Source organism: Brassica napus, chromosome C6, assembly GCF_020379485.1.
Source record: "Brassica napus cultivar Da-Ae chromosome C6, Da-Ae, whole genome shotgun sequence".
Lineage (NCBI taxonomy): Eukaryota > Viridiplantae > Streptophyta > Magnoliopsida > Brassicales > Brassicaceae > Brassica > Brassica napus.
Genome location: NC_063449.1, coordinates 10,125,564 through 10,150,049, shown reverse-complemented (window position 1 = coordinate 10,150,049; position 24,486 = coordinate 10,125,564). Strand labels below are relative to the sequence as shown.

General features: G+C 30.0%; 2 protein-coding genes and 3 long non-coding RNA genes across 6 annotated transcripts; 3 read left to right on the top strand and 2 right to left on the bottom strand.

Annotated features, from left to right (window-relative positions):
• The first annotated feature begins 3,365 nt into the window (after positions 1–3,365).
• Positions 3,366–4,884, top strand: LOC106404594. 2 transcript variants are annotated; one of them, XR_001281030.3, is made up of 3 exons: positions 3,522–3,817; positions 4,102–4,408; positions 4,516–4,884. It is a non-coding gene; the product is annotated as an uncharacterized LOC106404594 (long non-coding RNA). The 2 variants fall into 2 exon arrangements; XR_001281029.3 differs by having other exon boundaries at positions 3,366–3,817; positions 4,102–4,884.
• Positions 4,885–6,659: 1,775 nt separating this feature from the next.
• On the bottom strand, positions 6,660–9,744 carry LOC106403754 (pentatricopeptide repeat-containing protein At1g53600, mitochondrial; the record flags this gene model as incomplete). The annotated part of the gene is made up of 2 exons (XM_013844548.3): positions 6,660–7,327; positions 7,542–9,744. A coding segment is annotated over one exon (2,163 nt), but the record flags the coding sequence as incomplete, so codon positions are not given.
• LOC106403756 (cold shock protein 2-like) lies at positions 6,948–7,292 on the bottom strand. The gene has a single exon (XM_013844549.2). The coding sequence runs from the start codon at positions 7,290–7,292 to the stop codon at positions 6,948–6,950; it is 345 nt and encodes a 114-aa protein (XP_013700003.2).
• An 883-nt stretch (positions 9,745–10,627) lies between the features above and the next one.
• LOC125588755 lies at positions 10,628–13,967 on the top strand. Its single transcript, XR_007324889.1, has 2 exons — positions 10,628–13,450; positions 13,668–13,967. It is a non-coding gene; the product is annotated as an uncharacterized LOC125588755 (long non-coding RNA).
• Positions 13,968–14,617: 650 nt separating this feature from the next.
• Positions 14,618–15,806, top strand: LOC125588754. The gene is made up of 2 exons (XR_007324888.1): positions 14,618–15,194; positions 15,503–15,806. It is a non-coding gene; the product is annotated as an uncharacterized LOC125588754 (long non-coding RNA).
• Positions 15,807–24,486: the final 8,680 nt, after the last annotated feature.

The window sequence follows — 24,486 nt, the reverse complement described above, 5'->3', positions numbered from 1 at the left end:
TTTAGAGCATATTTGATTGATATTCCGGTTTGGTATAAATGATAACAAGACTTTTTATAGTCAATGGATATAATTTCCATACTAGAACGGTCATATAATCTTTAAAATTTTGAATTTATGTTGGCTGACATCATTTTTAATGATAAAATCTTCAAGAATATTGCTATAAATTAGATTTTATATCTATTAACGAATAATCAAATTTAAAACTAAGGACAAGCAGAGTTGTTAGTTTCTTTGATACATAACCAAGTTGTAACGTTAACGTATATTAACTGCCCGGTAAGTGAAATCAAAGAAATTGCAACATTTTCAAATTATATCCTTCGTTGGAGTTTTATTTAGTTGACATGAACTAAGGTTATAAAAGCTTCACATGTACCGGTTGATTGTGATCCAGATGGGCTTTGGCCAGATACTTGATGTCCAGATAATAATTCCAAAAATCTACAACTACAAATAGTCAAAGATAAAATAAACAAACGAAAATCAAACTGAAACAAATATTTAATTAGTAGAATTTTTTAGAGAATTATTTTATATATATATAAGCAAGAAATCTCGGTTATCCGTGATCTGACCAATACAAGCTTACTATATTAATCAAGATTCCTTTCAATTTGGGTTTGAATAAACCTAAACGTAACAACAACTAAAACAAATATTCGGTTCCGTATGGAAATCAAACAAACCTTAATACAAAATGAACGAGTTGGTTTATAAAATTAAGTCAGTGATAGGCTCATCATCTCTCTATATAAATACACCTCTTCTTATTCCCCTATATGAAAAGTGAAGGTAAAATCACTACGAGCAAGAAGAATTAAAGATGAACCCTGTGGGGATTTTGTTTATAGCGTTTGGAGGGCTTCTCTTGTTCATGTTCCTCTTATGGCTAACTCACTTTCTCTACCACAAAGCTAAGAAAGATGGCAAAGAAAGCATCGCATGTCTAGGCAGTGGTTATGGCGGCGATTTCGGTGGTTAAAACGAATTTGTTGGCATGTAATAAGATTCCCATCCAATTCCTTTTTTTTTTTAAGTTTTGATTGATTTCAAAGAATAAAAAAATTGTTATAAGTAATTATGCAATATGTGTATGCATAAGGTACGTGTCTATTAAACTATGTATAGATTTTTGTTATTTTCAAATAAGAAAAATTGATTGGGAAACAAGTCTCTCAAGGCATGATTAACTCTGTCTTTTAATTTGAAACTAGGATAAGAGATGCGCCTTGCGCAGAGTGAGTTTATTTATATATATATTATCGATAGTTTTTTTTATATATGTGATCATTTTATTTATATATATAAAATATTTTTTGTTGTTATTATATAATTTTTTTCCGATGGATCGGATCAATTTTTATTAAAAATAATGGAACAAAACTATAATTAATACATCATGGGTTGATCGGATTGGACATTAAACAAATTATAACATAAAAACCTTATTTTTTTCATCGAACACATTCTTGAAAAAAGTGAACAGTATTGTTTTCACAGTTGAATTATTTTGACTTTTATCTTCCATATGGTTTTGAAAGCTTTCAAATCAACCATCGAATTGATACATGTCATTTTAATGTTTTTAGTCGTATACTTAAGGAAAACTTACATTTTTGTAATTTAAAGTCGTTTTAAAAAATTCAAAATATAACATCTAAGAAAAAATCTAACATATAAGAAAAATCTAACATATAAGGTGTCCTCATTTTTGTATTTTAAAGTCGTTTTAAAAAAAAATAACATATAAGGTTTCCTCATTTTTGTATTTTAAAGTCATTTTAAAAAATTCAAAATATTACATATAAGAAAAAATAGATTTTTTATTATATGGTTAATGTGATTGTTTATTTTTTTTAATAATATAAAATTAAACAAAATGAAGGAGGATGCAAAAATTGTTATCAAATCTTTATTATTCATAATCATTAATTGCCATATATATGTAAATCATATTAGGTAATTTCGTAGCTTTTATTTAGAGAACGAATACACACTTCTTATATTTTAGGTTAATATAATGTTCTCTAGTGGACATTAAACAAATTATGACATAAAAACCTTATTTTTTTCATCGAACACATTCTTGAAAAAAGTGAATAGTATTGTTTTCACAGTTGAATTATTTTGACTTTTAACTTACATATGGTTTTGAAAGCTTTCAAATCAACCATCGAAATGATACATGTCATTTTAATGTTTTTAGTCGTATACTTAAGGAAAACTTACATTTTTGTAATTTAAAGTTGTTTTAAAAAATTCAAAATATAACATATAAGAAAAAATCTAACATATAAGGTGTCCTCATTTTTGTATTTTAAAGTCGTTTTAAAAAAAAATAACATATAAGGTTTCCTCATTTTTGTAATTTAAAGTCTTTTTAAAAAATTCAAAATATAACATATAAGAAAAAATCTAATTTTTTATTATATGGTTAATGTGATTGTTTATTTTTTTAATAATATAAATTAAACAAAAATGAAGAAGGATGCAAAAATTGTTATCAAATCTTTATTATTCATAATCATTAATTGTCATATATATGTAAATCATATTAGGTAATTCTGTAGCTTTTATTTAAGGAAAGAATACACACTTCTTATATTTTAGGTTAATATAATGTTCTCTAGTGGACATTAAACAAAATATGACATAAAAACCTTATTTTTTCCAGCGAACACATTCTTGAACAAAGTGAACAGTATTGTTTTCACAGTTGAATTATTTTGACTTTATCTTCCATATGGTTTTGAAAGCTTTCAAATCAACCATCGAATTGATACATGTCATTTTAATGTTTTTAGTCGTATACTTAAGGAAAACTTACATTTTTGTAATTTAAAGTCTTTTTAAAAAAATTCAAAATATAACATATAAGAAAATTCTAACATATAAGAAAAATATAACATATATGGTGTCCTCATTTTTGTATTTTAAAGTCGTTTAAAAAAATATAACATATAAAGGTTTCCTCATTTTTGTAATTTAAAGTCATTTTAAAAAAATTCAAAATATAACATATAAGAAAAAAATCTAATTTTTTTTATTATATGGTTAATGTGATTGTTTAAGTTTTTTTAATAATATAAATTTAAACAAAAATGAAGAAGGATGCAAAAATTGTTATCAAATCTTTATTATTCATAATCATTAATTCCCGTATATATGTAAATCATATTAGGTATTTCCGTAGCTTTTATTTAAGGAAATAATACACACTTCATATATTTTAGGTTAATATAATGTTCTTTAGTATTATATAATTATAGAATAATGTGACACTATTAGATTAAACTATACTTTATATTAGATGCTCTAGAATTCTTTGAAATGAAATTTAGAAGGCATTTAGAGTGCCACCTAGGATTTGGGGTTTTTTTAATTAATACAAAATTAATGTTCTAATTTTTCAAATGATTCTCAATTAATATATAGGGGATTTGTTGTTTTTTTTTACATTTTTTTGGTTAAGAAACGGTTATGATTGAAGTTGTTTCTCAGGTGGGTTTTTTAGTGTAAAAAAAAAAAATTAGAGCATAATAGAAGAGAAGTTTCTTAATCAAAGGGTCACAAAAAACGTCTCTTGAATCCTTTCTTCTCCATTGAAGTTTGGTCCTCTCTCTATAGCCTTTTCATCCTCGCAATTTCTTCCCCACTCTATTGATTCATCTCACAATGTATGCATCACGATGGATACGACGGAGTAAGATCTGACGGAGCTGTGTGGAAGGTTCGGCGATATCGACAGAGTCACGGCGTATTCGTCCCGTGGATTCGCGTTTATATACTACAGACACGTGGCGGCGAAGGAGTTTGTTCTTATCTCTTTGATTCGTTAGACTTATCAAATCTTCGTTTGTTTGTTATTAAAATTGATTGGCTCCTATCGGTGATGACACTGTTTTTGCAAATTCATACACTAGGTTTGTTCATTAACCTTGATTGTTTCTTATCAAAAGGATGTCTTTTTTATTGATGATTCGTTTGGTTTCCGTATAGCTTTTGATGTTGAAAGATGGTTTCGTTTTTGAGATTGGTTGGTTCTAGCATCATCTAAGTGAGGACTTATGTGTATATGATTCCTTGTGTTTCCAGAATGGAATCTGCCTATAGGATGTGGATTAAAGAGAAGAGAGAAGGTTCTTGAGTCTCCATAGAATCGGACCAGCTTTGCAATGAACTACAAGCAGCTTTGAGAACAGCTAAATGGCAGGTTTGTTAACAGGAGCTTCATTCAAAAATGTTCTTTTCATCATTCCCATGAGTGGTGTTGGTTGAGCCGTGGGAATTGTCGAGACGACACTACGTTGACTAGGGAGCTAAGATGTAGAGTAAATTACCATGCTCTCAAGTTCACTGATCCTATACAGAGGAGCAAACACTTCATTGCTTTACATCTAAGGTAACCCTACCTTAAACCCTTTAGCATCCCTTCATTGGTTGACCTAGTTGGTCTTCAAATTCAATGTTTATCCTAATTAATAGAAGGAAGTTGCATCGTGGAATCAGATGCATAAACATGTGTTCACATGTTGAAAGTATAAATCTAGAGAATGTCTTGAGGCAAAGCGATAATGGCTTTACGGTCTGGTTTGAGCCTGATATGATTGCCTTCTCGGGATTCTATTATGGTGGTGGTGATAAGGAAAGGAGAGAACTTGCAGCAATCAGAAGGAGATGGAAAACATCCTTTTGTGTGATGAAAGTGACGTTTTTGTAACCAACAACAATGGCAATATGGCTAAAATATTGGCTGGGAGGAGGTACTCAAAACATCATCATCATCTTCTTCTTCTTTGCTTTCATGGAGTTGCAAAGTGTTTAAGTTTTTGGTGATATAACAATAAATTTTAAGTTTAATAAAAAAATGTTTCATAATTTTTTTTTTAACAACAGAAACTTGCATTGGAGCATATAAATATTCGGATATAAATATTCGGGTCTTTTAACTAAGTTTCTTAACTCACATTTACTACTTAAAATTATTAAAAAATAATTAAGAGACCCTAAAGAAATGTTTGGGTTATATCTCTTATTTAACGGACGGTTCTTAGCTTTTTTTTAACTAAGAAAAACTAAGAACCGTGTAAAAATTATGGTCTTAGGTAACATAACAGGTTAGATGATAGATGAACAGTGTAAATTTTGACTTATAAACCATGACGTATAGTTTTAGTAGTGTGTTATTTGCATTAGTGCGTTATCATCCGGACATAAACTTGCATAATATATATTGTTGGAAGAAAAACATCTGATCTACATTTACCATACTTTAATAACTTTTTTAGTTGGTCGTATAAATAAATCACATATTTTATGTCCACATGGTGTTATTTTCGAAAATAACTAAACTATAAATAATAAAAATACATATAGTTGTATAGGTAATTGTGAAGAGAACAAAATACATATAGATTGATAGATATGACAATATTGTATAAATAATACCGTATATAATACCATTTTAATCAAGTGTATACCAATTAAAACATTTATTTATGCTAGTTGACTTCATGTTTTCTTTTGATAAATATTTTGCCAAACCTTTAAAATATTCAAAAAAATGTGTTTAAAGAGAAAGTTAAAACTTAAAAGCCAAAGACTTCTTGTATTTTATTTTGCGATACCAAATAGGCAAATACAAAGACTCAAAATGGCTTATCTCCAAAAGCAGAAACGTTACATCTCTGAATCCCGTATTTGAAAGGATATAGAAAGTTAAGAATTAAGGCTATACTGAAGATCAAAATATTCCTATGGAAAGTTTTGAACTGAGTCTTGGAGCGCTCAATACCCGTATGTATGATTGTATGAAAGGATGTTCTTTATGTTCTGCAAAGATAAAAACGATAAAAATTCAGTTAAAAAAAGAAAGATAAAACGATAAATCATATCTTGCTTTCAAATGTCCAATAGTTAAGTGTGGACAGTCTCAAATGTATCATCCCCATCCACAACCAATGGTTTCAGTAGGTGCTTCAAATATTGCAAATTCGGAATATTATTTACATATACAACTATCAAGGGATTTCTTAATAATTTAAACTTGTTTCATCTTCGATGATGTAAATTATCACAAATTTGATGTGTAATTTTTCAGTGAAATACATAAGTTTCAATTGTAGAACGTTGATTAAAAATAATGCTTAGTCAGTGTTTTAGAAAACGTTCGAAACGGCTATTTAGACAATATATACGTTAATCCAAAACCGTTAGCATTTTTTTAAAACCATCTAAAATTATACTATTTATATCAAGTCATTTCTTATATCACATCAAGTAGTTACATTTATTGCAACTTAGATAATGTTATTCACTCTATGAGTTTCTTCTTTTCTTAGCAACATCTATCTTTCGTTATGTCTTAGTTATTTTCGTTTATCAGTTCCCCGTTGAAGATCTCTTCGGTTCTAACCAATTAGCCCTTTTGGCCTTTAATTTTAATATAAGCTTTTGGTTATTCAAAAAAAAGAATGTTATTCAGATTCATTGTTCAAAGGAAGTGTTCGGACGGTGATTCAACATGACACATAATACGGTTAATCGGAAGTAAATTTATTAGTTAGACTTGAACGATTACAAATCATAATAATGCTAAATAGATATAGTATATATATTGAATATCATAATTTATAAATTATGAAATTATATTAATTTATTCATACCATTTATACTTTAGTATATTAATTATCATAAATTATATATTATATTATTACAGTCTCACATTGTCTTGAAGTAGATTAACACTCTTTAGATAATATTAATCAAATCAGAAAATGTGAGATTTAATCCAGTAGAAATTTAAAAAGAAAAAGAAAACAAAAACACAAATTCAAGACCACGGAAACACACACAAATCAAAAAGAAATAATAACTTCAAGATAACTACCAAAATCATAGCAGCATCATCTAACTCTACTCATCGTTATACATAACTAACTTCATCCCCCGCCACCACATCCACCTCCTCCACCGCCACCACATCCACCTCCTCCACCGCCACCACATCCTCCTCCACCACCATGATGCCCTCCGCCGCCACAACCACCACCACCACCGTGATGATGAGCGCTGTGATGGTGACCAGAAGGTCCAGAACCAGAGATAGTAGGAAGAGACGCTGCCGCAGCTGGATAAAACATGAAGTCACCATTGCTGCTTGTTACAGCCCTGCCTCTCTGGTTGTTGGGCTTTAGCACAGAACCATCAGTGCCTGTTTTCTTCTTCTCCTCCAAACAACATGGCACCAATAAAGCCAACGCAAAAAAGACACCACAACAGACCATCAAAACAATCAAATAAGTTTCCATAATCTCTCTCTCTGCAATAACAAAAGTCACAATCGTATAAACAATCAAATAACCTTCCCATGATCTAGTATTTATAGTCATATTATTTGTTTGTTTTTTGTTTGGACTAGGATAAGTAATTAAGTAAATAATTATCCACACAAAAAAATATAATAATATTAAGAAGTAAATAAATAACACGATTGATAACTAATGTTATGTTTATCTATTTAAATCAACTCATACCTCAATAACAGAGCTTGGTTCAGGTATGGATACTTCCTCTCTACCAGCTTACAGGCTTCATTGTGATGAATACACTCTCCACTTCCTTTTCAATCATCTTCAGAGTGAACGTTATCTCTTCCAGACTCAAATGAGATTCATCTCCCGCAAGAAAGTTGTGTACTTCACCCTTTATTATAATCCAGCTAGAACCAGGATCCTTCTTTATTCTTTTTGACTTCTTGATACTCCTTATCCGATCACCATCTCTGTTTTTCCCAACAAGTGAATACAGCTGGGACAACACAACGTAAGGTGTTGCGCTATCAGGCTCAAGCTCGATTAGTTTCTTAGCAGCAATCTCTGCAAGATCCACACGCAGACAAGCCTTGCTAGCACCAAGCAGGCTTCCCCAAACACCAGAGTGAGGCTCAAAAGGCATTGAAGAGATCAAGCGATATGCTTCATCAAGCATTCCACTTCTTCCAAGAAGGTCAGCCATACACGCGTAATGATCAGGTCCTGGCTCAATGCCGTAAGAAGATTTCATGGAGCTGAAGTATCTCCATCCTAAGTCTACGTATCCAACGTGAGCACAAGCTGATAACAGAGCAAGAAAGGTAACACTGTTCGGCTCTGTTCCTGTACTTTCCAGTACCGAAAACAGTTTAACCGCTTCCTTACCGAACCCATTGTAAGAAAACCCGCTGATCATCGCGTTGTAAGAAACAATATTGGGGTCACCGATGCGTAAGAAGATCTTGTAAGCATCATCCGCGTTTCCGGTTTTTGAATACATAGACACCAGCGAGTTCTGAACCGACAAGTCATGCCCCATGTTCATTTTAACTACTTCAGCGTGGATCTGTAGTCCTTCAACCAACGCCGCCAAACTAGCTGCTGCGCTGAGGACGCTACTGAAAGTGTAGGAGTTCGGAAAAGCCTTTCCTCGGAGCATCTCACGAAACCAGCTAACCGCTTCCGAGTAACATCCATTGCTCACGAAAGCAGATATCATAGCAGTCCATGTTACGTCGTCCTTCTCAGGCATCATCCTAAACAACTCTACACATTTGGAGATCTCTCCTATTCCGGAAAACACTTTGATCATATCTGTCCAAGATACAATGTCTTTACTCGGCATCTTCTCGAAAAGCTCATAAGCTTCAGAGACTTGTCCCCGCTGGACAAGACCCGTGATCAACGAGTTCCAAGAGACAGTGTCTTTGCTTTTCATCACACCAAACACTTCTTTAGCCTCGTCCGTAAAACCAAGCTTAGAGTACATTGAGATCATGGAGTTCCCTAGAAACAGATCAAACTCCAGAGGCATCCTTGAAACCAACCCATGAATCTGACTCCCCTCTATGTATCTGTCAAAGTCTCTACAAGCTTTAAACATAACAGCCAAAGTGTTGGCATTAACACTAACATCTCCCTCTCGCCTCATCTTCAGAAACAGAGCAAACCCATCTTCAAAAAACCCGCCTTTAAAATACCCATCAATCATAGCAGTCCAAGTCACCACATTCCTCTCAGACATCTCATCAAAGAGTCTTCTAGCCTCAACAAGCTTCCCCATTTTGCAAAACCCATCAACCATCGAGCTACACGACACCACCTCCTTCACCACCATACCTTCAAACACACGAACAGCCTCCTTTAACTTCCCTCCCCTCAAGTACCCACTCAACAGAACGTTCGAAGCAACGGGATCACGAAACTCAAGGGGCGTCTCACCGTACAAACTCTCCGCCTCATCGAACATCCCTGCCTTAACAAAACCAGTGATCATCGCCGCGTAAGAGACAGCGTTCTTCTCGGGTATCTCGCGAAACAAGTCGTGAGCTTTCACCATATCGCACTTGTTCTTAACCATAGCAGTAATCATCGCGTTGTAAGTAGTCGTGGCTCTCGCAGGCATTTCGTCGAACACTTGGCGCGCTTTGCTCATTTTGCCATTCGCCGCGTAGGCAGAGATCATCGCGTTCCACGAGACTATGCTTCTCTGAGGCATTGTTTTGAAGATGGCTTCGGCTTCTTGGAGGTTGCCGTTTCTCGCGAGCTTCGAGATTTGAGAATTGCATTGGAAGATAGATGTGCTTGTTGTTGTCGTCGGTGGATTGGGTTTGTAGTTAGAGAGAGCAAGCGTGGAGTTACGCCTGAGATAAAGGCTGTGTCTGTAGATTAAGCAGTTTTTCGAAATCGGCCTCATCACAATTGTTTAGCGATTTACAACGGAGATAAACGAAGAAAAACGCCGGGAAAAACAAATATTAATTATTTAATTTCGTCGAATGTAGCATTTTTTGCCTTAGTTAAATATTTTCTTTTCTTTTTTTGGTAAAAGAAATCTGTAGATAGATTTTGAGAATATTTCACCGTAATTATTTTATTTAATATTTCCAATTGGGGATAACAATAACAACACTTGCGTATATCATTTAAAAATATTCAGAAAATAAACTTTTAAAAAAATCAATTTAAGTTTATTTTTAAATTAGTTCTTATGTAATGTTTTATTTCTTTCGTTAATAATGTAAAAACCATATTAAAAATTAGCATGATTTTTGTATAATTATACATCGTATATTCAAAACAAAATTTTAATAAAAATTGGCATCGCTTAAAGATGAATGGGATAAAATAATAATAAACAAACAAATTTATTTCAATGAAACTTTTTACAAATAAATTGTCCCTAAAGCAAGAGAGTTTGCTTCTATGGTTTCATTTTATTCATATTTGATCCCAAGGCAAGTAATCAAATAAGAGCAAGTCAAAACAAAGTATATGTCTATGAATCGAATTGGCTTTACAAATCCAAACAAACTTTTGTTTTACATCGATAATCTAGACCTAGATAAAACCATATCCAAATAAGACCATAACTATGATCAAACGGGATTTCATATGGTTTAGATAACAAATTCTACTCTTTCTTTTCCACGAAGATGATATTTCTCAATTATTCATACATATTAATACACATTAAGAAAAAACAATTTTGCATCATAAAATGAATAATTTTCTCTAAATATCAATTTTAATAGAGGTAAACCAATAATAATTCAATAAGCTCAATTAATAATCTTGAAAGTTAGAATAAGTATTATTAAGTAATGGACAATTCATACAAAGCAAAAAAAAATTATCTTTGTGAAAAAATTCCTTAAACTTTTCTCTTTATAGAATAAAAGAAGTGTTTTTGTAAACGATTTTCATGTTTTGCAAAATAAAGTCAAATTCAATGATGAAAAGCATAAAAACAGATAAATACGATTTGACATATTTTAGTGAATAATCAATGATGAACGAAGATTCAAAATCAATTTTAACTTTGATTATATGAAAAACAAAAAAAGTTTTGACAAGAGAAAAATAAGCGAAAAATAAGCAAAAAGAGAGCAGAATTTATAATAAACTAAATGACAGAATTTTGACTCACATACATCTTCCAAAACTATGTGGTACACTATTCTCTCTACTTCACTCATTTAAAACTAATTGTTTTCTCATAACAAAAGTCCTCCACATCTGGAATCCCGCTACTATAAGCGGTACATACAGAAGGAAGCTGAGTAACCTTGAAACCACAATGATACATTCATCATCACTAAAATGGGCAGAAACATTTATGTTATGGTTTCTTTTATTTTTTTGCTTTAAACTCTTTTTGTTGTTTTAATTTGCAGAGATATGATATGGCCTCTTACGTTTATCAGTACTTCAAGCTTTTGAAAACCATTGATGGTTATGAACCCCACCCCTCTCAAACGCATATTAAAAAGGTCAAATCTCTAACGAGAATGAAGTTTGGGTGCTTGGATTTCGATAGTGAACAGCTTTGTGATTCATCTCAGTTCTCTCTTGCTCTTGCAGGTTTCTCACCAAACCTTCTTTTTTGGTTGAATCAATTTTTAATTTTCTTATGATTTTGCTTTTTCTTTATTCCAGTGAATATATTAAAGTTCTCCGTGACAAAAGCAATCTTTCTTGATTTTCTATATGGCTTTGGTGATGAGAAAGCTTTCAAGGAAATACTTGGTAATTTTGTTACCAAGAATATGAAGATATTTTTTTTGTCAAAACCATTCACAGAAGAAGGTATTTTTTTTTACCGCACTTGTTTGTTCTATATTTGTAATTTAGTAATCTGACACTACAAGAAATGTGAGTATTAATAGCAGAATATGATAGCGTTTTTTTCGATTATGCTATGGTTGACATACCTCTTACTTTTAGATAGCGTTTGCGAAAATACAAACGCTATGCAAAACTAAAGCGGAAAATAATTGATTTTCCCTCTCACCCTTGTTTCATTTTTCCTCTCACTCCATTTTATTTGCCTCCAAAAATCCTAAACACTAAAACCAAAATTTTAAACACAACCCTTAAATTCTAACAAAAATTTTAAACGCTAATATTTTAATATCAAATCTCAAATTTAACTTCAATCTTAAATATAAACTCAAAAATTAATATTTTTTGAAATTAACCTAAAATCTTAAATCAATACCCCAAACCTTTAACTTTCAAACTCTCTACTCAAACCTTATTCTAAACTCCAAACTTGAAAACTAATTTTAAAAATTAATCATATACCCTAAACTATAACTAAAAATATTTAAATTCTAATCTTTTTATTATTTTTTAAAATAATCATATACCATAAGATCTAATTAGAAATCTTTTTGTCTATGAATATTATATATATATCATATCATATCATATCCTAAATTAATTATATATCCTAAACTCTTACTAGAAATCTTAAAATTCTAATCTTTTTCTTATTTTAAAACATTTTAGTTTCAAATTTTAAATCTAATACCATAAACCTAAACTCTAAATGTATATCATAACACAAATCATATACCCTAAATCATATCACATATACTATAAACTCAAAATTTTAAACTCTGATTTTTAAATACAAAATAAATATGATCAGTAATTAGAATATAATTTAGTTTTTATATAAATAAAATTAGTTAAACATAAAATTTTAAATTCCTAAAACAACTATAATAAAAAAAATTGTTTTTGATTGATTAATTTTGGACCATTGATTGGTTTTAATCCAAAGGTCACAAGTCTATTTTAGTTAATCCTCTCACTTTCTCTTTATTTGTTAGTCAATCAAAATTAGAATTACAATTTGTGGCCATTGATTGTTTTTGATCTTGTGGCCTAAAATCAATCTTCTTCATCTATCCATTCAAACATCTCTCTCACGATTGTGATTAACCTAAAATCACAAAATCATCAGATCAACGCACAAAGATTGGCTCGAATCAGCCTCTCCCGATTCAAACTGTCTCAGTTCAATCCTCTCTCTGTCTATCTCTCTCAGCCATGATGAAAGCTTCATCAACAACGCTACTCGAGTCAGATTTGAGCTACAAACAGAGATGGTGGAGGAGGAGAAGAGGCTTCGATGGTTAAGTTCTGTAATCTGCTGATTCTGTGTTTGTTTGTGTCATTTCAATCTCAGTTCCAGGTTAGTTGTTTCGTTTCTCTGTTCTGAACGATGCAATAACATTGATTCATCAGGAACATGGGATTAGTAAGTTAAAGTTGTAAGCTTTGACTTGATTCTTAATAAACTTAATGGATTTTCATGAGTTTTCTCATCTTATGATCACCAATCTATCTACATTCTTGGGTTTATTTTGTTTGTTTACTAATGTTTTCAGTTACTTGGAGCCTCTTGCAGTTGCTCTAGATAAAGAGAAGTGGAGCATGTGTGTTTACTCAAAGTGAAACAGAGTTTGATGGAGATTGTTGAGTTCGATATGGCTTCTCCTTTCTTCTTTCTCTCTCGCATGATTGGTTCTCTTCATGTTTTTACTAATGTCTCAGACGGTTATGAATCAAGCTTTGATCAAGAAAGCTACTCTGAGACAAGTTCAGGTAAACTATCAAAGGTATCTATCACTAAGACTCCTATGTTTCTCCATGTTTGTGTTGTGGTGAGTTTGAAGTTTGGTGTTTATCTTAATTATTATAGATAGATAATGCGTTTGTGTCTCGTGTCTGCTCAAAGACTGCAGGTGGACTTCCATATTTGTTCTTGCTTTTGACTTATGGCTTTGCCTTATATAGAGTTATAATAATGTGTACATGCTTTGGTTTTGTTCACAGGGAGATGAACACGAGGCATAGGAGCTCGTGAAAATTTAAATGGTGAAGCTCATTATTGAGGATGATGGTCCGTATGAACTAATTTGAGTTTTGATGTTGAAGAAGATGAGAAGCTTGGTTGGAGAAGATGACATGGGAGCAGAGATTAGAGTTTGAGATTGAATGTTAGCATATGCAGCTCTTGAGATGTTGAATGTAGAGTTAGCCATACAAAAATGTACTTAGAAATATTGTCATACTAGTTATCTCAAATCCTTGTATGTTTTGGATTTTTAATGAAAAACATATGGTATTTTATTATTTATTTGTGTTTTATTAGAATATAAACTCCAAACCCCAAAGACCAAAAGTCTAATCTGTTAAAGTTTTATCCTCAAATTTCATTATAAATTTCAAACCCTAAAAGAGTGATATATATATATATCACTCTTTTTTTTTGGTAAACATAAATTTTTAAAACTTCAATCTTAAACTTAAACTCAAAATTTAATAATTCTAAAAATTTAATCTCAAATTCCTATTTTAAACCTCAAACACTAAATTTTAAATCTACACCCTAAATCTAATACCCTAAACCCCAAACTTAAACCCTACATACTAAGTCATAAATCTAATCTTTTCAAACTTATAATATAAATTTTATACTTAATCTCCAAGTCTATTCTAAAACTCAAACCATATACATAACTCTTATTCTAAACCCAAAACACTATTTTCCAAACCCTAAACTTACTTAATTTTATCAATCTCACATCATTACTTTTACTTAATTTAAAATTGCTTTACAAAGTGAAAACTAATAATTTTATTAATCTGATATCATTATTTTTATAAATTTAAATGTATAACTTAATTTCTTAATGAAATAAAAGTTTTAATTAATCTTCTAGATATTGAACTATTCAACATTTTAAATCATTTATTTTAACCGTAAATCTAAATTTTAACACCATTCATCTTAACCCTAAATACTATTTTCAAACATTTAATACCATATATACATAAATTTTCCATATACTATAATATAAATTTTAAACTTTCAATAATTTTACAATAATTATAAATACAAAAACGACAATTTTATATTGTTTTTAGTTTCAGCCATTGATTGATTCAAAATTAAAGGCCCAAAATCAATCTTCTATCTATCCTCACCCTTTATTTCTATTGGTTTCGCATGGATCACCATTTGCACTCTTGGATGATAATGATCCAACGACTGAGATTAATTGTTCATTTATTATTTTTCAATTATTTTCCAGAGATTTGAGCAGATCTCGTGTTTGAGAGAGAGAGAGAGAGAGAGAGAGAGAGAGAGAGAGAGAGAGAAAAGTAAGCGATGCATATGCATATCGACTCCTTCTCGAAAGTAAAGATCTCCTCTTCTCTATGATGATTATGGTCGTCTCCTTCTCGAAAGTTTCCTTCTTTCTCTCATCACTGAAACTGAACCAGAGCGTGAGGCTCACGCTGAGGCTTGAGCATCGTCTGTTCGTCGTCCGCTGCGAAGCTTCTTCCAACGGAAGGGTAAAAAGTCTGAAACTTTCTGAGTTTAGAGTTATCATATTCTTGCAGAAAAATCAGATCTGTGTTTGCTTTTGTAGAATATGTCTTATATGTTTCTGTTTGGGTTTGAGAAGATTGATTAATTTGTTTCTGTCTATGATTGATCTTATTTCAATTGATACTGTTAAGTTTAAGACAATTCGAAATTAATCTGAGCTGTTTAGGATCTGAGTTTCAATGTAATCATTTTCTGATAGTGTAAAAGTTTGGAGTTTAAGTTTTAGATTTGGAAGTTAATTTGATTTTTGATTTGTTTGTTCTTGTTACAGGAAAAAGCCGGATATGAAGTTGTGCTGGTGTAGATGAGCCGAGCAAGAAGAAGAAAAAGAGAAAGAGGGAGAAGACAGAGACGTAAGAGGGAAGACGAGAAGATGGAAGAGGAAGGCGACGACAGAGTGGCGTAGATTAGGTTTAGTATTGGTTGGTTTATTAGGTTTGCTTTAGACATGGTTAGTTCAATAAACCGGGTTTGTGTATAAACCAATGTTAGGAAATCAACTGATTATTAATTGTAAACCAATTATTTGTATACTGATCTTAATTAATAAATAAAATTTAATATTTAATTATGAATTAATTTTTCATTTAATTTTGAATTATTTAATTATGAATTATGTTTAGGTGTAGTTTTTAATTTTATTTTTTAATTTTGTTTGGTTTGATAATTATTTTTAATAAATTTTTGGATAATTAAAAATAAATTAATAACACGTAACATTTGCTATTGTTGTTTATTAAACTATAGCATTCGAAAGATCCGCTATTAAAAGTGTCGGACCTACGATAACGGGCGATGTCAGAGCGTTTTAGGGAACGTATTAAAACAAACTAATAGCGTTTAACGCCAGCTATTAATACCCACATTTCCTGTAGTGTGACTGTTTGTGTTTTTCTCTTTTATTAGGTAAAAAAGTACCTTATTTAAATTTCAACTACAAGGAAGAATTCATTCCTCAGTATTTCTTACATCAATGGAAGACTTCTGAGGACATAGATCCTGCACTTTACTTGCCACCGTGCAACGAATTGATGCCAACGAGTTTTTATGAGGTTCTTGAAGGTCATCTAGGTCATGTAGAAGAGGAAAATAATGATGAGAGTTATTTTGAGCGCATTGGCCTCAAGTGTTTCTACAAAGACGATAAGGGAATATTGTCTGAAGCTTCTCTGAACATCTATCTGAATCCTGGTGTAGGAGTAATTTTCCACACGATCTGTAGGATATTTTTCGAGAAGCACACATCATTTCATAATTTGATAACTTCTTAAAAAACTAATTTCATTTATCAAAATGAACAATATTTGTTGTTTTGGGCTTCGTATTATTAATAGTTTTATTAAATTGCGTAAAAATTACAATAAGATACTTATGAAAGTATATTATTTATAGATTTCCAGTGATCTATATGAATAGAACCAACTTTTCAAATTTGATGTTGTTATTTTTATATAGTATATTTTAAATATGACAAACTCTTAAAACTAATAGGTTTTAAAGAATAAAAAAACACATTTTTAAGATGAGAAGACTTTTTCTTAAATATGTTCACAAACTTTTAAATTTCGTTGCATTTTCAGCATGAAAATACACATTTTTCATAACTTTTTCCAATCGTTTCATGTTTAAAAGACACATGTAATTATAGAAACACACATCACTTCATCATTTGAAAACTTTCTTACAATGAAATACTTATGGGAATATATTATTTAATTTCAGATTTCTATACGAATAGTTACAACTTTTCAGAATTGATATAGTTATTTTTGGATGTTACATTACAATATGACAACCTCTTCCAAAACTAAATGACAGAATTTTGACTCACATACATATTCCAAAACTACGTGATATACTATTCTCTCTACTTCACTCCTTTAAAACTAATTGTTCTCTCATAACAAAAGTCCTCCACATCTGGAAACCCGATACTATAAGCGGTACATACAGAAGACAACTGAGTAACCTTGAAACCACAAACATACACATCATCACTAAATTGGACAGAAACATCTATCTTCCTTAGGGCTCTTTATTGGAATGATGCAATCCTCCTTTCCAACTTTGTCAGTCTAGCATGTGGAAGCCTCTTCAACACTGCGAGAGTTGGAAGAGTAGCGAAAGCTTTATCGTTTCACATAATCAAGCAAAAAAAGTGAGAAGATTTAAGTATCAACAAAAAAAAACTATTGTATCGATACATGAAAAGACATATCTATACACAATTTTACAGTCTTTTCCAATCAATGCATATTAAAAAGATACATATAGTTAGAGAAGCACACATCATTTCATAATTTGATAACTTCTTAAAAACTAAAATGAACAATATTTGTTGTTTTGGGCTTCATATTATTAATAGTTTTAATAAATTGTGAAAGAACTACAATAAGATACTTATGAAACTATATTATTTATAGATTTCCAGTGATCTATATGAATAGAACCAACTTTTCAAATTTGATGTTGTTATTTTTAGATAGTACATTTTCAATATGACATTCTTAAAACTAATAGGTTTTAAAGAATAAAAACACATTTTTAAGATGAAAACGCTTTTTCTTAAATATGTTCACAAAACTTTTAAATTTCATTGCATTTTTAGCATGAAACTACACATTCTTAGGATGTAAAGTCAAATTCTTAGGATGAAAAAACACATTTACACACATTTTTCGTAACTTTTTCCAATCGTTTCATGTTTAAAAGACGCATGTAATTATAGAAACACACATCATTTCATCATTTGACAACTTTCTTACAATGAAATACTTATGGGAATATATTATTTGTTTCTCAGATTTCTATACGAATAGTTACTTTTCAGATTTGATATAGTTATCTTTGGATGGTACATTACAAAGTATTCGTTTGGCTGCCTTGGATCAGTTTGGAAAACACTTTGTTGGTTCATGTATGAAACTTGCCATTGTTGCTGCAGATATGAAACTTTCTCTTTGATTTTTGGTTTTTAGTTTTGCACTTCTAAGATATGTTTAAATTATAACCTCAACTCTTTATTTTTCCTTTACATATCAAGTCGATGAACTTGAAGCATGGGTCAGGAGCTATTTTCTGGTCTTGGAGATAGACCAGAGATCAATTTGACGTTTCCAAAATATGATGCGTATAAATGGAAGCACGACCTGTGGAATCCCGGTGTTGCATACGTTGTTGAATCGTTGGAAGGTTCCCAAAAAATGGAACTTTCATGGATCCTTCCGCTTGTCTCTATGTCACACATTGAGAAGAGGCCAGAGGAGTTGATACATCATCTTATATCTGACGGTTAGTTTCCGTGAATATTTTTTTTAGTCTTTTTGGGTCTTGACCAATTTAATAATTCCTGAATGTTTATTTGTTTTCGGCAGAGAGACAAGGGTCGCTAAGCTGTTTCTTCAAGTCTAAGGGATGGATAACATCCCTTGTTGCTTTTGTTGGATATGATTCAGATTTTTCTAATGTTTCGGATTCAACGTATTCCTCTACATTAGCAGGTCAACTCTTTCAGATTTCCATCGATATCACAGACATCGGTTGGCAACATGTATGTATCTTGTTTACAGTTGAATATGCATTTATGTTATGGTTTCTTTTATTTTTTTTCTTTGAACTCTTTTTGTTGTTTTAATTTGCAGAGATATGATATGGTCTCTTACGTTTATCAGTACTTTAATCTTTTGAAAACCATTGATGGTTATGAACCCCTCTCAACGCATATTAAAGAGGTCAAATCTCTAACGAGAATGAAGTTTGGGTGCTTGGATTTCGATAGTGAACAGCTTTGTGATCCATCTCAGTTCTCTCTTACTCTTGCAGGTTTCTCACCAAACCTTCCTTTTTGGTTGAAACAATTTTTAATTTTCTTATGATTTTGCTTTTTTTTTATTCCAGTGAATATGCTGAAGTTCCCCGTGATAAAAGCAATCTCTCTTGATTTTCTATATGGCTTTGGTGATGAGAAAGCTTTCAAGGAAATGCTTGGTAATTTCGTTACCAAGAATATGAGGATATATTTTTTTGTCAAAACCATTCACAGAAGAAGGTATTTTTTACCGCACTTGTTTGTTCTATATTTGTAATTTATTAAACTGACTGTTTGTGTTTTTCTCTTTTATTAGGTAAAAAAGTACTGTATTTCAATTTCAACTACAAGGAAGAATCCATTCCTCAGTATTTCTTACATCAATGGAAGACTTCTGAGGACATAGATCATGCACTTCACTTGCCACCGTGCAATGAATTGATGCCAACGAGTTTTTATGAGGTTCTTGAAGGTCATCTAGGTCATGTAGAAGAGGAAAATAATGATGAGAGTTATTTTGAGCGCATTGGCCTCAAGTGTTTCTACAAAGACGATAAGGGAATATTGTCTGAAGCTTCTCTGAACATCTATCTGAATCCTGGTGTAGGAGTAATTTCCCACACGATCTGTAGGATATTTTTTTAAAAGCACACATCATTTCATAATTTGATAACTTCTTAAAAACTAACTTCATTTATCAAAATGAACAATATTGTTGTTTTGGGCTTCGTATTATTAATAGTTTAAATAAATTGCGAAATAAATACAATAAGATACTTATGAAAGTATATTATTTATAGATTTCCAGTGATCTATATGAATAGAACCAACTTTTCAAATTTGATGTTGTTATTTTTAGATAGTACATTTTCAATACAACAAACTCTTTAAACTAATAGGTTTTAATGAATAAAAAAGCACATTTTATGATGAGAAGACTTTTTCTTAATATGTTCACAAACTTTTAGTTTTCATTGCATTTTTAGCATGAAAATACACATTCTTAGGATGTAAAGTCAAATTCTTAGGATAAAAAACACATTTATACACATTTTTCATAACTTTTTCCAATCGTTTCATGTTTAAAAGACACATTAAATTATATTAACACACATCACTTCATCATTTGAAAACTTTCTTACAATGAAATACTTATGGGAATATATTATTTGTTTTTCAGATTTCTATACGAATAGTTACAACATTTCAGATTTGATATAGTTATTTTTGGATGGTACATTACAATATGACAACCTCTTCCAAAAATAAATGACAGAATTTTGACTCACATACATCTTCCAAAACTACGTGGTATATTATTCTCTCTACTTCACTCCTTTAAAACTAATTGTTCTCTCATAACAAAAGTTCTCTACATCTGGAAACCCGCTATTATAAGCGGTACATACAGAAGGCAGCTGAGTAACCTTGAAACCACAATCATACACTCATCATCACTAAATTGGGCAGAAACATCTATCTTCCTTAAGGCTCTTTATTGGAATGATGCAATCCTCCTTCCCAACTTTGCCAGTCTAGCATGTGGAAACCTCTTCAACACGGCGAGAGTTTGAAGAGTGGCGAAAACTTTATCGTTTCACAGAATCAAGCAAAAAAGTGAGAAGATTTAAGTATCAACAAAAGAAAACTATTGTATGGATACATGAAAATACACATATATACACAATTTCACAGTCTTTTCCAATAATGCATGTTAGAAAGATACATATAGTTAGAAAAGCACACATCATTTCATAATTTGATAACTTCTTAAAAACTAATTTCATTTATCAAAATGAACAATATTTGTTGTTTTGGGCTTTATATTATTAATAATTTTAATAAATTGTGAAAGAAACACAATAAGATACTTATGAAAGTTTATTATTTATAGATTTCCAGTGATCTATATGAATAGAACCAACTTTTCAAATTTGATGTTGTTATTTTTAGATAGTACATTTTCAATATGACAAACTCTTAAAATTAAAGAATAAAAAACACATTAAGTTGAGATGACTTTTTCTTAAATATGTTCACAAACTTTTAAATTTCATTGCATTTTTAGCATGAAAATATACATTCTTAGGATGTAAAGTCAAATTCTTAGGATGAAAAAAATACATTTATACACATTTTTCATAACTTTTTCCAATCGTTTCATGTTTAAAAGACACATGTAATTACAGAAACACACATCATTTCATCATTTGACAACTTTCTTACAATGAAATACTTATGGGAATATTTTTTTTTTTCAGATTTCTATACGAATAGTTACAACTTTTCAGATTTGATATAGTTATTTTTGGATGGTACATTACAATATGACAACCTCTTTAAAATTAGTACATTTTTATAATGAAAAGACACAACTCTATAAAACTAATACATTTTAAAGAATAACAAGACACACGTTTCAAATGATAAAACTAATTCTTATACAATTTCACAATCTTTTAAATTGTAATGTGTTTTTAACATGAAAAACACATTCGTAGGATGTAAACTCATTCTTACGATGAAGAGACACATCTGTACACATTTTCATAACCTTTTTCAATTGCTGACATGTTGAAAACACACACATATTTCATAATTTGACAATTTTTCAACAACTAATTTCATTTTATAAATAAAAAGACACAACCTTTTAATATTTATTGGAACTCCTATAATTAATAGATTATTTTTTCAACACTTCTATTTTAACTTTACATATAAAATATTGTCAATTCTACTTTTATAGCATCTTCATTTTTTAGAGTAAAAATAGTAATTGTATAGTTTAGTGGAAAGTAATCTAAAACGCTCCAGCTAGAAAAAAACTATTCTAACTACCCCATTATTTTTCTCACTATCCCACCCCTTTTCCCCTTCTCCTATTACCTTTTTTTTTAATAATATTTTTTAAGTTATCCGCAGAGCCCACTCCATCATGCTCGCGGACCCCGCTTTGTTCCAATATGTTAATATTTTGCGGACCCCCCCCCTTCTTTTTAATAAAATTGATGTATTAAATCTAAATTTACATGTAGTCCCCATTTTTAGAGGTTCATTCTCCTTCCGACATGTGTCTATCTTCTTTTTTATTCTCAAACCAAATTTATGTTTTAATTATTTAATGAATAATATAACTAAAATTTTTAGAAATAAAACAAATTCTATTTATTTTAAGATAATATTTTTGTAAAAAACAAAATAACAAAATAAAATATTTTAATATTATTTTAATAAAAAATAAATTTCAAAAATAGATTTAATAAAATACATATATAAATGAAATTTTCTAAAACAAAATTTGTCTCTTTCACATAAAGTGATAAAATTTAAAATAATATAATTTATATTTTAATCAATTATTAATTTTAAAAATATTTGTATATTTTAAAACATTCAAAAATACAAATATAATAAAATATGTATTTAAATAATATTTTAATCAAAAATTAATTTTAAAATAATTCTTTTTAAATATTTATAAAAAATTTGTTATATAAAAATATTTTTAAAAACAAAAATTTAATAAAATATGTATTTCAATTATATTTTAATGAACAATTAGTTACAAAATAAATTTAATAAAATACTTATATAAATTATTTTTGTTTAAACTAAATTTTATCTCTTTTATATTAAAATTATCAAATTTAAAATAAATTATTTCATATTTAATCAACAATTAATTTCAGAAATATCTATAAATATTATTACAATAATATTTCAAAAATACAATGTAATAAAAATGTATTTCAATAATACTTTAACCAAGAATTAATTTCAAAAATAAATTAAATAAAATACTTATATAAATTATTTTTTATACAAAATTTTTAAGAATACTGGAATTTTTAAAGAAATATATAAATAAAGTTTAAAGAAAATTATGTATATTTCTTTAAATTTAACATTGTTTTGAGGAAAAAAACATTAAAATGGTGTTAGACAATAATTTGGGTTGTGTAACACGTTCTTGGTCATTTAAAAACACCTAAAGTGATGAAAAACTAAAGTCTTAGGTGTATTGGTATAAAACAAATACGAAAATGATGTTTAAAGACGATTTTGTATATTTCTACTTATTTGCACTCTTTTGAAGCAGAATAATACACTACAATGGTGGGAATAACACCCTCGTGATGGGTTAAAAATGTTAAATCGATGAAAATTAAAATTCTAGGAATTACTTGAATTACTAGTACTACTAAATGAACTACTAGGTATTATTGTGAACTACCTTAAACTACCTTAAAATATTTTGAATTACTATGTATTATGCATGTTTATAAGAATCTTAATTTTCGTCTTATTGTTTATTCTTAGAAGATGTATATCATATATTACGTGATAATATGTCCTTATAAGTGTTTATTTGTCAAATTAGACTAAAATACTCTTAATTTCTCAAGTTGATAAAAAAACTTTTCATTTCCATAGAAAACATCCTTATAGTTCCATACTAATGTCTTGATGGGAATGTCATAATGAGATGAATAACAGAAAATATACATTTTTTGAAATTTTTTCTGGCAATGTGTTATATACAATCTAAAACTGTCTAAATAAATTGGTATTACTAATAAATTGATTTTTTTTTTATGTTGTATTACTAAAAAATGTTGTATTTTGCAAAAATATTACTATTAAGAAGGAAATATTACTACTACCTTGAGTACTACTAAGTGTAAATATTCAAACATGTATTATCTCCTTTTCAATAGGTTTTGGATGTGTTTTTTTTATTGAAATTTTTAACACGTTTTAGACAAAAAAATTTGTCTTTTTAATAATACCTATCAAACCTAATAGTTCAAATTTTTGTTTTTAGCACACAATAATACCTAATATTCTAGTAATCCAAACCGGCAACAACACAAGCAATAGTCTTATATATCATCCTACATGGATTCAACACAAGCAAAACTTACATATCATCCTACATAAGTTCAAAGACCATACATATCTTTCTTTTGAGTAGCCAAGCTGAAAAAAAAAAAAGTTGGTTTAAGAATTTAGAAACAAAATAAAGCTCTTATGTTCGTTCCACTAACATAACTCAGGAACATGACCAAATAAATATACAGCTAGAGAGCTCCACCAGTAGCAAAATACGCCAAGTACATGTAAGAATGTCTCTTCTCACGTTATGTCACTAAACATCACTGAAAACCCACAACAAAATGTACGCAATAGATGTAATCAATCTTCTATGCTTCCATAACCTCAGGCCCAATTGAGAAATAAACAAGACTACTTAAACCACACTTACACAAGCATTACCTATGTTGATCACTGATCTCAATTCTCTTCACTTGTTTAGCTCGAGTGAAGAAATCTGTTAAACCAAGACCAATAATCACTCAGTAAACCAACAAAGCAACACTAACAGTAAATAAAAATGAAAACTTAGAAGGATAATACATACTCCGGTGAGAAGAGAAGGATTC

Excerpts from the sequence above, each read along its gene's own strand:
- LOC106403756 (XM_013844549.2), bottom strand. The coding sequence starts at position 7,292 with ATGGTCTGTTGTGGTGTCTTTTTTGCGTTGGCTTTATTGGTGCCATGT.